This window comes from Physcomitrium patens, chromosome 25 (assembly GCF_059467195.1).
Source record: "Physcomitrium patens ecotype Gransden chromosome 25, ASM5946719v1, whole genome shotgun sequence".
In the NCBI taxonomy this organism is placed as follows: Eukaryota; Viridiplantae; Streptophyta; class Bryopsida; order Funariales; family Funariaceae; genus Physcomitrium; species Physcomitrium patens.
This window is the reverse complement of record NC_143434.1, coordinates 13777859-13790476: the sequence shown is the minus strand read 5'-3', so window position 1 is coordinate 13790476 and position 12618 is coordinate 13777859. Positions and strand designations below refer to the sequence as shown.

The 12618-nt window shown below is 26.6% G+C and overlaps 1 protein-coding gene across 1 annotated transcript; it reads right to left on the bottom strand.

Moving 5' to 3' along the window:
* Positions 1–6160: 6160 nt before the first annotated feature.
* On the bottom strand, positions 6161–8170 carry LOC112277510 (uncharacterized). The gene is made up of 2 exons (XM_024509943.3): positions 7851–8170; positions 6161–7204 (listed from the first exon to the last, which is right to left on the bottom strand). The coding sequence occupies exons 1-2, from the start codon at positions 7869–7871 to the stop codon at positions 6449–6451; spliced, it is 777 nt and encodes a 258-aa protein (XP_024365711.1). The 5' UTR covers positions 7872–8170; the 3' UTR covers positions 6161–6448.
* Between the last annotated feature and the right edge of the window lie 4448 nt (positions 8171–12618).

Here is a 12618-nt window from a genome sequence, read left to right as displayed (position 1 = left end):
TTTTGGTCATTATTAAAAAGACAATTAGTTTACAGTAATTAAATTCAAGTAGTATGCACAACCCAAAAAGACCAATGGTTACAAAAAGAGAAAATAGTACCATGTATTAAGTACAAGGCTAAATTATTATTGTTGTTATTGTAGAATTTTTATTTATTTATTTTTGAATTTAACATAAATATAAAATACTTTCAAAATTTCTACTTTGTAACTTCTATTTTTTTATTTTTTTAAATCTAAGTTTAAGTTTTACAATCTGTATTGAAGTTGAATTGTATGTAGTCCAATTCAAATTAGTGGTTGGTAGGAAATTTTTATTAAAGTAAATTTTAACTATCACTTGCTAACTTTGTCACAAGGAGAATTATTTTTAGATTGATACTTTTAAATCAATATTTGACAAGAGAAGCTAGTATCTAATAAAGATTTAAAATAATCAATTGATTTTCTTTAACCCAAAGTTGAGTTTAAAAAGAATCTTCTAACCTATAAAAAATTTGTACTTATTTAGATCCAAAGTATCAAATTTTGGACTTCAGATCAACTAACAATAATTTCTTATTTATTTATTTTTTTTTTTTTTAGTAAAGTAAATTATTAACCGAAATAGTTCTATTGACCAATTTGCTATCTTATAAGTTTAACATAAAAAAAAACAATAAATAAATAGCTACTTTGTTGCTTTAGATTAATAATTTTTTTTAAAAAAAAAACATAAGTTGCCTATATTTTAACATTCTATTGTATTGATGTATATTAAAATTAATTAATATAAATTAATATAAAATAAATCCGCTTATTGTTCAAATATTATAAATAAAAGAATGTATGTTTTATAAATCTATCAAGTATAATCCTAAAGTTTTATCTAATTATATTTTTTTGTATTTTAATATTAATTTTATAAGTTCTATAGTTTTTTCATAAATAAAAAATTAACAATAATATCTTGAATTTTGAATTATTATTATTATTATTTTTCTTCTATTATTTTGCATGAATTTTTTATATGCTATTCTAAATATTTTATTTAACTTGGCACTCTACATACGCTTAATAAATATTTTACATAAAATTGAATTTAAAAATGCCAAAAATAATTGGATGTTTGGGTAATAAAACATCTTTTTCTAAATTAATTGTTTTTTAGTGCTTTGAGTGAATTTGTGATATCACATCAAAAAAGAAGTAAATTGTCCCACAGAGTATAATTAATAGCAATAATTGGAAGAAACTATACTACCAAATTGGAAAAAAGTGGTAAACTAATTGGCATTGTGCAATTGTTAAGGTTCCAAATTGGAGTTAACAAGTTTTGGCAGCATTATCAAGTAATCACACTTTGAATTCCATTATATTAGACCTAATTGGTATATTGCAGAAAATTAAGATTGCTTTAGTTAAGGAGGAGTTAAATATGTAACTAAAGTGGATTGTTTATTAGATTTTAAACTTTCATATTATTGAAAATCATGTAGACTAATGACAACTATTAGAAGATTAATTATTGTATCTTATGTTAGAGTTTAAAGTTACAATCTTTCTAATTTGACTTTCCTTTTAACTCAAAAAATTTTATGAAAAGATAAAAAGAAGATAATATTGTTGCATAAATTAAATATCATTACGAGTTAGTTTAAGTCCAATGTAAGGCAAGTACTTGGGAAGGGTGACTATACTAATTGCAATCAATTTTAATTGATATTAGTCATAAGTTTCAAAACAATTAAAATAACTTTTTAGTCTAACTCATTACTAAATACTTCCATTTTTTGTAACTTCCTTACCTAGAAAAACTCCTTAAAAATCCTAAAAATTCTAAATAAATCCTAATCAAATCTTAATAAAATTCTAAATAAATTCTGAAAAATCTAACAAGAATAATTTTTTATTGAATTCTTCACTTGTACTTAAAATTGGAAATTTTTTTAAAACTAAGTTAACATTGCATTTACAAAAAAAAAAAAAAAAAACTAAGATAAGTAGATATACAAGACCACAAATTTTCATTAGTCAATATCCTAGAATGCTCACAAAATTCTCAAACATATACACTTTCTTTTATTTCTCAAAAATCTAAACCACTTAAAAAACCTTTTAATTTGAAAAGTTGTTTAAAATGCAATGTTAATCCAAATCACTCAAAATTGATGTTCAACCAAATCCTAGCAAGTCTGCTACTTTAACTTGTTTTTCAATCAAAAAACCCCTAATCTTTTTGTAGAGGCACAATATTATGTCTTAAGGTCTGATTTCAATCCATGTTTGTAATCAATCTTCTCCAAGTATCACGATCTAATTTTTTAAGTAAATTTTGCTAGAAACTGTTATTTACTTCTACTTTAAGATGCCTATGATATTAATTTTGCTAATCTATCTCCTTTTGTCTTGTTTATTACCTTACAAAATAAGTAGAAGCCCTTTTTTTAAAAAAGAAACATGAGCACTTATAAATTTTACTACCTCCTTGACTATTATTTATGTTTCTAAAATAATTTGCTATTATGTTTTAGAATAAGATCTTTTATAATGTAATATTTTCTTCTCTCTTTCACCCATTAGCCATATTACAACATGACACCGCCTTCTTTTATTTGAACCTATAAAAATATTAGCTAATTTTGGTAGGTCGAAAAAAACTAATTCAAAAACATTTTATATATTATTCTAACTAAAATTCTAGACTTAAATTTTTGTAAAAATATTTATTAAAAAAATAAGAACTTTTTCTAAATTATATATATATATATATAAAGAGATATTATTATTTTATATACTTTAATAAGATGTATTCTTTGAAATAATTTTTGAATACATCAATCTTTATAATATATAGAAGAAAAAAATTACATGATAAATAAAGTTTTTATTTCAGTTTTTATTGATAAGAAAAATGAATAACTTATTAAAAATTAAAAAGAGAGAATTAATTAATTGATCCTACATTGATCATTTGTATTTTAAAAGACTATTGTTTTCAAAGATAACCATATCTCAAAGACCACAATAAATTTGATTTCAAAGCAAGAGAACTAGAAGCTTAAAAACTATTGCAAAAAAATGAATTATCATTTTATTATCTGTTTTTTTATCCTCTATATTTCAAATAATATGTTTTCATTTATTTCTCTAATAGTCCTTAGAAAAATAGGTTGGCTTAAATATGATGTGAAAAAAGAGGTATATTTTAATGTACATAGCTACTACTTCTACAATTTTTATAATGATTTGATTTTATTTCTACCCTAATTTCTACATTCTAACTATTTTTGCTTTAAAAAGTTGATTTTTAGCTATTTCATTAATTTTATATGGTGTTAAAAATTATTAAATTATAATTCTATTGCCAAAAAGTATTATCAAAGATAGAGAAATGAATAATTTAATATTTTAGAAAAGCATTAGAAGCTTCTTTTTACAATAAATAAATAAAATATGATTTTTTAAAATTTTGAGTTTTAATTAAGCTTAAAATATGTTCTTTTTATATGCTTGCTTTAAATGATATTTTTACTTATTTTATAATTGAGTAAGACTAGTTATTATTTGTGTTTATATTATATAAGTTTATATTCTATAAAAATTGTAATAACTTTGTGCTATATATATATATATATATATATATATATCTATATCTATACTTACACACATACATATATATATATATATATATATATATATACATACACACACACATATATATATATATATATATATATATATATATATTACAATATCTTCATCTATTGGAACCTCTTATACTCTTAATCAAATGAGGAAATATATATATATATATATATATATATATATATATATTTTATAAAATATAGTATTAAATAGTAGAAAAATATAATAGTAAATAAAATAGTTCGAAACAATGTAAGTAATACGTAGTTTGTTGAAGCCACATTGGTGCTTTTCTAAGTTAAAAATACTTGTCATATTAAACTTATTTGACATACTTTATTCTTCATCTTATAAGAAAGAATATGTACATCCATATATATTGTAATTTAAGAAAATTAATGAATTAAGAATAAATATATATATATATATATATATATATAAATATTAACTTCAATATTATCCTGATTCTAAATTTGTTTTATAATCAAGAGAACTTCATACCTAGAAGCACACTTTAAAAGGCCATGGTTCAAAAACCTTATTAAGGTTTCATGCTTAGTAAAGAAATGTCATTTTTTACTAGCCTTGGCATTTAGATGTAGTCTAAAGTAAAAAGAAGTAATGACATTTTATTATTTATTTAACTATTTATTTTTAATTCTAAAAACCATATTTTTAAATTAAATTCAATAGAAATTCTGAGATACAACACTATTAATGCTATTTAAGAATATAAATGCATTCTACATCATCTTTTTCTTTTTAGGATATTTGAACTTATATTTTTAAATATAAAACTAACTTAATGAAGATTTTCAATTATAATCAATCAAAATATTTAATAATTATTGCCTTTAACCTTGCCTTTTGAGTATAAATTATTTTTTAGTAAGGTAATATTATTCTTTTTATCCAATTCTAAATAATTATATATATATATATATATTAAAATTTAACTTAGAAATAAATCAAAATTATCTATGGAATTTATTCTTGCCAACAACAAAATATATATTTCTTATGTAAGATAAAACATTAGTGCTAATGTATCTTACTTTTTATAATTTTTTATTATTACTTTATTTATATCTATCACTACTAATATTTGTGTAACTTTTATTTTTATTGTATTGTGGCTTTACAAACTTAATTCAATTATCACTATGTCCTTGATCTTACACAACAAAGTTCCACAATCTTGTTATTCAACCTCAACTTGACTGTAGAACTCGAGTATTTATTTTTTTGAGAAAACTTTGTCTTAAAGATACTTTCAAAGAATTTCTAAGTCAATTTAAAAAAAAATACTTACTAAATTTTATAATACACACACATATATATATATATATATATATTGTTAAATTCAAATATATATTATTTTATAAAAATATTATAATTTTATTCTTTTTAAAATACATATGTATATATATATATATATATATATATATATAATGTATTTCTTAAAATAATAATGACTCCCAATAATTAATCAAAATTTTGAAAACCAACTTTTCTCTATGGTATATAATCAATAAAATTTGATTTTAAATAATTGATATAGTTTCATTTATTTTTATTTATTAATAGATATAATTGACAAATGCCACATGGCTATACATAATTGAGCAATGCAAGGCTATGTGACTACATGTGATGGGGTGAAGTAAGATTATGTGGCTGCCAAGGCAATAGTGAGTAACCTAGATTGTAAGGCCCTAGTAAAGATGATTTTTTTTTTTTCCTTGAACCCTCAAGTTCTAATGATTAGTATCCTTTGATAATTGATACTTCTTCTTTGCAAAAAATAATATTAATTAACAAGACGATATTATATATAGTTGTTAATTTTTTTTTATTATAAGTTATGTACAAAATTAGTATAATGAGTTTTTATAGTAAAATTAAATCTATGTGCATTTATGATTTATTAAAAAAAATTATTAACATTTCTGTTTTATTCTTTTCTGCTACAAAAATTTGATAGTTTTTTTTATCTTAATATCAATATATAAACATCTTGTAAAAATAAATAAATAAATATATTGTATATTTATATATATATATATATATATATATATATATTCTTTAACTATGTCAGTATACATATCTGCAAACTATGCCTACTATGTACAGATTAATTCAAAATATTTGTCGGAAACAGAAAGCAATTGTTTAAATTTATTTCTCGTGACTCAGAAGTTTCCCAAATATATTCTTGTTTCCATTTGATGATTTAAATCTAGTTTTATTGTCGTTGTGTCAAAAGGTTCCAGGAAATCAAAATATCAGTATTATTTGTACTTCGACTGACAGCTGATCAACAACACCGCTCACCTCGTCTAAATTGAAAGCAAAGACGTGGAGAGGAACCCAAAACAGGTTGAGGATCCACAACTAGTCACAAGCAATGCTTCAACCCAAATCATTCATGCTTCAATTCATGAAACCTTGCTGGCACAGAAGCTTCACAGCTGGGGTCAAAGCTCTATTAGCCCTAATCATACACAGTAGATAATATCAAAGACACAGTGTATGGACAATTAATACTTTAATTATAAACAAATTCCGAATCGTATGAACAACTGCAAGCCGGCCAAAGCAACCCCCCCCCCCTTTATTTATTTATTTTTAATTTTTTTTTTTATCAGTGTCCTAAACCTAGAGCCAAAATTTTCCACTCACTTGGTAGAGCTTCAGTGTGGTGCCTGTGCACTCAAAATTCCTTATCTCATCCGTCATCGTCAATATCGATTAGCTGAACTGCAGCAACTCTCTCTACTAGGCTGTCAATGATGTCGTTCAGACGCCGAAGTCGATCCACTTAATAATACTCAGACTCGATGTGCTTGATGTAGTAAGGGTTCGTCACCGGAATGTTGGAGAATGATCGTTGCGATCGATATATGGGTCGTTCACTGTAACTTGATGTGTATTGTGTGTCGCCGTAGAGAGGTGCGTACTGGCTGTCCATGGAGATGTACTCAGCGTCGTGGTGACGGTGTCGGTTGAATGAAGGCATGCGGCGGATGCCGAAGAAATCCCCCCGACGACCCCTGTACTCGAAGTCGTCGTATGGGTTGTAGTATGGAGTAACCCGACCGAAGGATGCCAACCTGCCCAAACCGCGACCGAAGGAGTTGGAACGGGTTAAGTCACGTCCGAAGCGATGGTTGTGGACCATGCGGCTGTTGATGTACCGAGTGTCGCGGTCGATTTCAAACTCGTCGTCGTAACCTGAGCGGCCGGAATGGATGCTCTCGATGTAGGTGCCTTCGGTGAAAATCTCCGATTTCTTCTTCACCTTCTTCACTTTCTTGAGAGCTTTGAGAGGGTCGACGAAACCGATGACTGTCACTCGATGACTGAGTTGGTCGCAGATAACGTCTTGAACGCCCTCCAGCTCCTCCAACTCCTCTTTCACCTTCTCTTGGCATTTTTCGCAGCACATAGGGACCTTGAGCTCCAGCACAGGCAGGGAGCCGCGAGATCGCTCTGGGTACACTGAGTGGCTCCAGGAATAAGGGGCCCGGCTTTGCTGATAGAACCTCGTGCGATACACAGGTTCGCCATAGAGCACCTATATACGGGAACAATCACCCATAAGCAGGAATTAAAAAAAAAAAAAAAAAAAAAAAAAAAAACACAGCACTTAGACACGAGATTCCAATGACGTTTGCAAATATAGAACTACAGCGTGATTTCGACATATTCCAACATCCCCAGCATTGACTTTGCAACCGCGACATACTTGCTGCAGTCCTAAAACGTGCGACCCACGTTTCAGGTGTGTGTTTAGCTGGAAGGACAGAAGTCAAGATCTAAAAATTAGAAGGCAAGAGTGCGCGTGTGCGCGCTCAAACGACACACACACATCCCCTAAACTATCAAGCGGAGAAAAGATATCTCGTCTACTACAAATTCAGATGCGCTATTGCAGTAACTGACAGATATTGAGAAAGGCCTAATAAGAAACAACGCAGATCTAAACAACGCTCATCTTCACCGAAAGAAATGTGGAATCATTCATCGGAAGTACAGGAAACTCCTGCCAACGTAAACTAATTTGTGTCAACGTGCTCCTCGTAAGGAAACCAATATTGATGCGATCTCTTTGTAAGCCGGATGCAGAATTACACAAAGGTCCTCAAGGTTTACACTGGCGGTGCACGTACCCGATTATGTCTAGAAATGATATTAAGACCTCAAACCAGTTGAAATCATACCTCTCTCAGCCGGCTACCCATTCTTGATATCTGCTTCAATCCAGAAACTAAAAATCACACTGCCAAACCTCTTCACTACAACCCGTAGAAAATCTGTTATCTATCTCACAAGGAAGTATGCTCCTAAAAAAGAACTTGACAGCAGCAACAACAGCAGATGGCTCAGCTGGCGTGCAAGATCGACGGCTGCCTTCAAGTATATCAAACTTGTCTCAATTGCAACAATCGAAATAAACTGATCGATCCCTCACTACGATCTCTTTAATGCTTTCAAGTCACCAGTATCAACAGCCTCAAAAGACCCACAAAGAGCACGTAGTTTCGCCAGCTCTGGTGGCAATGAAGCGAAGCACCCTAGTTATATTAAATGGGTACAAGGGATTCAAGAGCTAGTTGAGGAAAAGATGGCGGAGCAGGTTAGACGCTATGTCCGCGGATGAGTGGGAAGTAGCCTAGAGGGGCTCTAGAATGTACACTACCTCCAAAGAATGCGATAAGCTTACGGATGGCGCATACGGCAAATGCGCCTTCATTGGATCACCTATCTTTAGAACCTCGATATGTTTGTCTTGGTGCATGTGTTATTTTAATGAATGTGTGTTACAAAACTACCTTTTCTCTTTTATTTTTTTCTTATTCTTCCAAACAGCGGACACATGGTACACTACTGCAGCTTTGACTTGAGAGTTCCCTGCTCCGGTAAACCCTGTCCCCTACAGTATTTTACGATCGATAAAATTATCTTGCGGCGTCGATGATCCCCTACAATAATTGAAATCCGTTCTTAATTTGTAACAACGCGTAATGGCTCACATCTCTAGACTTGAGGAAGAATCTATGTTGCAATCAATAAAAAACTGTCAGTATAAAACAAAGTACAAACTCTGTGATTTGTATACACTTCCCGAAGATTATCCCACCTGATGTGAACGTGGGTCCGACTCTAAATTCGTCTCATCTGCACATTTTCTACCTTTTGGCCTCTTGCCATGACCGGCGAAGGATGTGGAACAACCCGAAGCTCAAATCCCCTGAAAAGCATCATTTGCGATCTAACATGCTGTTCATTCTCATCTTGAACGACAAAAATTGCCTTTACTTTCCAACAACACATTGTAGACGTGAAGAATGGGGGAGGAAACAATGTTTGGAGAAACGATGCATGGGGAGATGATAGAATTGTGATTTGGAATTTTTTTGATGCCCTTGTGCTTTGACAAACTAAAATGAATCCACAACTGCAAGAGTTTTTTTGTTGCTGATCTAATTGTTGATCTTGGCTGCTAAATTTTTTATTAAATAAAAAATTATTGGATGAAGTTTGTGGAGCACTTAAAGAAGTGCAAAAGATTCTTACCCTAGATTCTTATTTACAATTGGATTTACATTTAGAATTGTACACCCACCCTCTATTTTCAATTTTGAAAGATAATAATTGGAAGTAGAACTCTTCTCTAAGTATTTAATTTTAAATTTCTTTATGAATAGTAAATATCAAATATAATGGTTTGGATAGAAAGATCAAATCTTTATACAAACAAAATTTTGGATTCAAACCTAAGCATTAAACAATAATTGAGATTATTGATAAATAAATTGTTTTGTATTTCTAACTTATTATTTGGAACCTAAGTATCTTTGCTTAGATTTATTACCTTTTAATTATTTTAGGCTACACTTGAACTCATCTCTTTTATTATTCTTAGACTATCAAAGTAAGCAAGTAAATCCAAATTTTTGATTTCGAAGGAAATTTGTTATAGATATCCATCTTTCTCAAGTACCAATTTAGAGATAGTTTCTTTATAATCCTCGAATTAATAGGAGATAATGTCTATTGAATTATTTTAATAATATTAAAATAATTAGATAAATGGAGGGTAGTGACAAATACGGACTAAATTATAATATATTTCTATAAAAATAATTTAAAGAGAATTAAGAAAAGTCACATTACTTGTACAATCAATTTGAAGTTTAAAGAGGTCATATTTTATTTTAGTTTTGTGTATAAAATAATATTATGTTATAATGTTTATATTACTTATCTACATGACTATTACAAATTACTACAATAAATAAAATAATAGTATAATTATCCTAAAAATATGGTGTTATATTTTTATTTATCTTAAAATTCAAAATTTTAAATAATTTTTTAATACTATAAATAATATAAATTAATAAATATTATATAATTTTTTAATAAATTTTTTGTAATTAAGATTCAGATTGTGCGTTTGAATTGTAGTTTTCTAAAATGTGTGTCATTATCATATTTTATTTAGTGATATTTTAAAGATTTTAAAATTAACAAAATATATTTTTTTAATTTTAATAATATAAATTTATAATATTAATCTAAGATTACTATTTTTTTATATGATTTAATTATTGGTGTTATAACATCAGTGGAAGATTTTATAGTATTTCTTTATTTCTTTATTTATTTTTAGATTTTCGCAGGTATTGTAATTTTTTGTTTTGTTTTTTATTTTTATTTTTATTTTATTATTCATATTCAAATAAACTCTATTGAGGTCTTTAACAATCTTTTTAGTTTTAGTTAAAGTTTAAGATTTTGTCTTTTAATTTCTTGATGCTAAAATTTTATATGTAATATATATTTTTTTTAGTTGATGTGTTTTATTGTATTTTTTGCTATTTAATTTAAAAAATAAGTTATTCTTTTGTAAGTTTTCTATTATATTTACCAATAAAAATAATAATTTTGTAAATTCATTGAATTTTGATTGTTTAAACCATTGACATATTGAACAATAATAGATGTATAATTAGTCATAGATAGATATGCTTTTGAAATTTAAAAAATAATATTTATCAATTAAAATTCTTCTATTCATTGAATATTATCTAACGATACATGAATATTGTATAGAAGAAGAAATAGAAGTACAAATAGGAATATTTATGTAGATTATTGATAAGACTAAAAATTATTTTTAAATTTTAACAGGTTCTATCTAATATATTCAATTTAAATCTATTATATTAAAAAAATTAGTAATATATATATATATATATATAGTTATAGTTATAGTTATTAAAACTACATTCCAATGTTATTAAATCCACATCTCAATGTTGTTAAAGCTACATCCCACACTACTATCTCATAATCAATTTTCTCCATCCTTGTCTTTGTTCATTGTTCCATGTCTCTCATCTTTGTCCATTGTTCATATCCATCATTTCCATCTCTGTCTATTATTCCATGTCCTTCATCTCCATTTCTATGTATTATTTCATGTCTCTCATCTTCATCCATTGTTCCATGTCTGTCATCTTCATCTTCATCTTCATCTATTGTTCCATGTCCCTCATCCCCATTCCTAGTCTTTATCTCCTCTTCCTTATTTCCATCTTGTGTTCCATGTCTTCTAAAATTCATCATCATATGATTTGGAGGTGTGACTTTAATAACATTTGAAGTAGTCAGTACAAATTATCCAATTTCTTTTTAAGATAAAAAGATATATAAGTATATAGATAGATAATACATTATAAATAACTGCTATTAAATATAAGTATTTTGCTAACTAGATAGAGAATACTTTGAATCTTTTGGCTACATGCTATTTTTTAAAAGAATAATTGAAGATATGATAATAAAGTAATTTATAATTTTATTGCTTAGAATTTTTTATTAATGATATTAAAATTTTACAAATAAATATATAAAGAATAATTTATTAAAAAAATAAGATTGCAATAATTTAAAGACATAGTAAACAATGGTCATGTCATTATAAGAATATGCAATGTTGGTTGTATTTTTTTGGAACATAAAAGTCAAAAAGACAACACTTCTATTATTTTTCTTTTAATTTTAATATTTAAAAAGAAAGTTTTCCTCTTTTTAATTTTTTTTTTGCAAAAACATTTTAGTGCACAATTCTAGCATATGTATGTATGTATATATATATATATATATATATATATATATTAAGAATAAAAATATAAGATAAAAATATTTAAGACTTCTATATATGATTCTAATCATATAATAAAAAAATATCTTTTGAATTTTATAAATAATATAATATATATATATATATATATATATATATATATATATATAGAGAGAGAGAGAGAGAGAGAGAGAGAGAGAGAGAGAATTTTAAATATTAAAATTTGAAGCATCTTATACTATTTAGATATGCAAAGAAAGTAATTAAAAAAATAAAAAAAAAAAAAAAAAAAAACTATTTTTTTTACATTTACAGAAACTACTTTAGAGAATTGCAATAATATATTTAATATGAAATAACTATAAAAATAAAGCAGCTTTTATGCATATATATATATATATATATATATATATGTATCAAGTTTAGTAATTTAATCAATTTTTTGTATTTTCCAATTTTACTTTACTGATTATTTGAAAAATATATCAAACTTGTGATTGTCATATGCAAAAAAAAATACACCAATTAAAAAAATCAACAAACACATAAAAAAAATACATTAATTTTACTACTAATCTCTTTGCCACTAGACCATATAATGTTTGCATATTTTTCAATCATTGCAAAAATCCAAAGACTAAAGAACCAAAGTATTTGTATTCACAACCGTTTAACCTTACTTTTCTTAAATTAAAACAAATTTAATTAAAGTAAGTTAAAATAAAGATCTAAAAATCAATTTTAAAATAAGTAGTATTAATACAATTAGCAAGAAGTTAATCTACTCCACTATGTTATTATCTTCTTTATTGAAATAACTTGACATTGAAATCTTT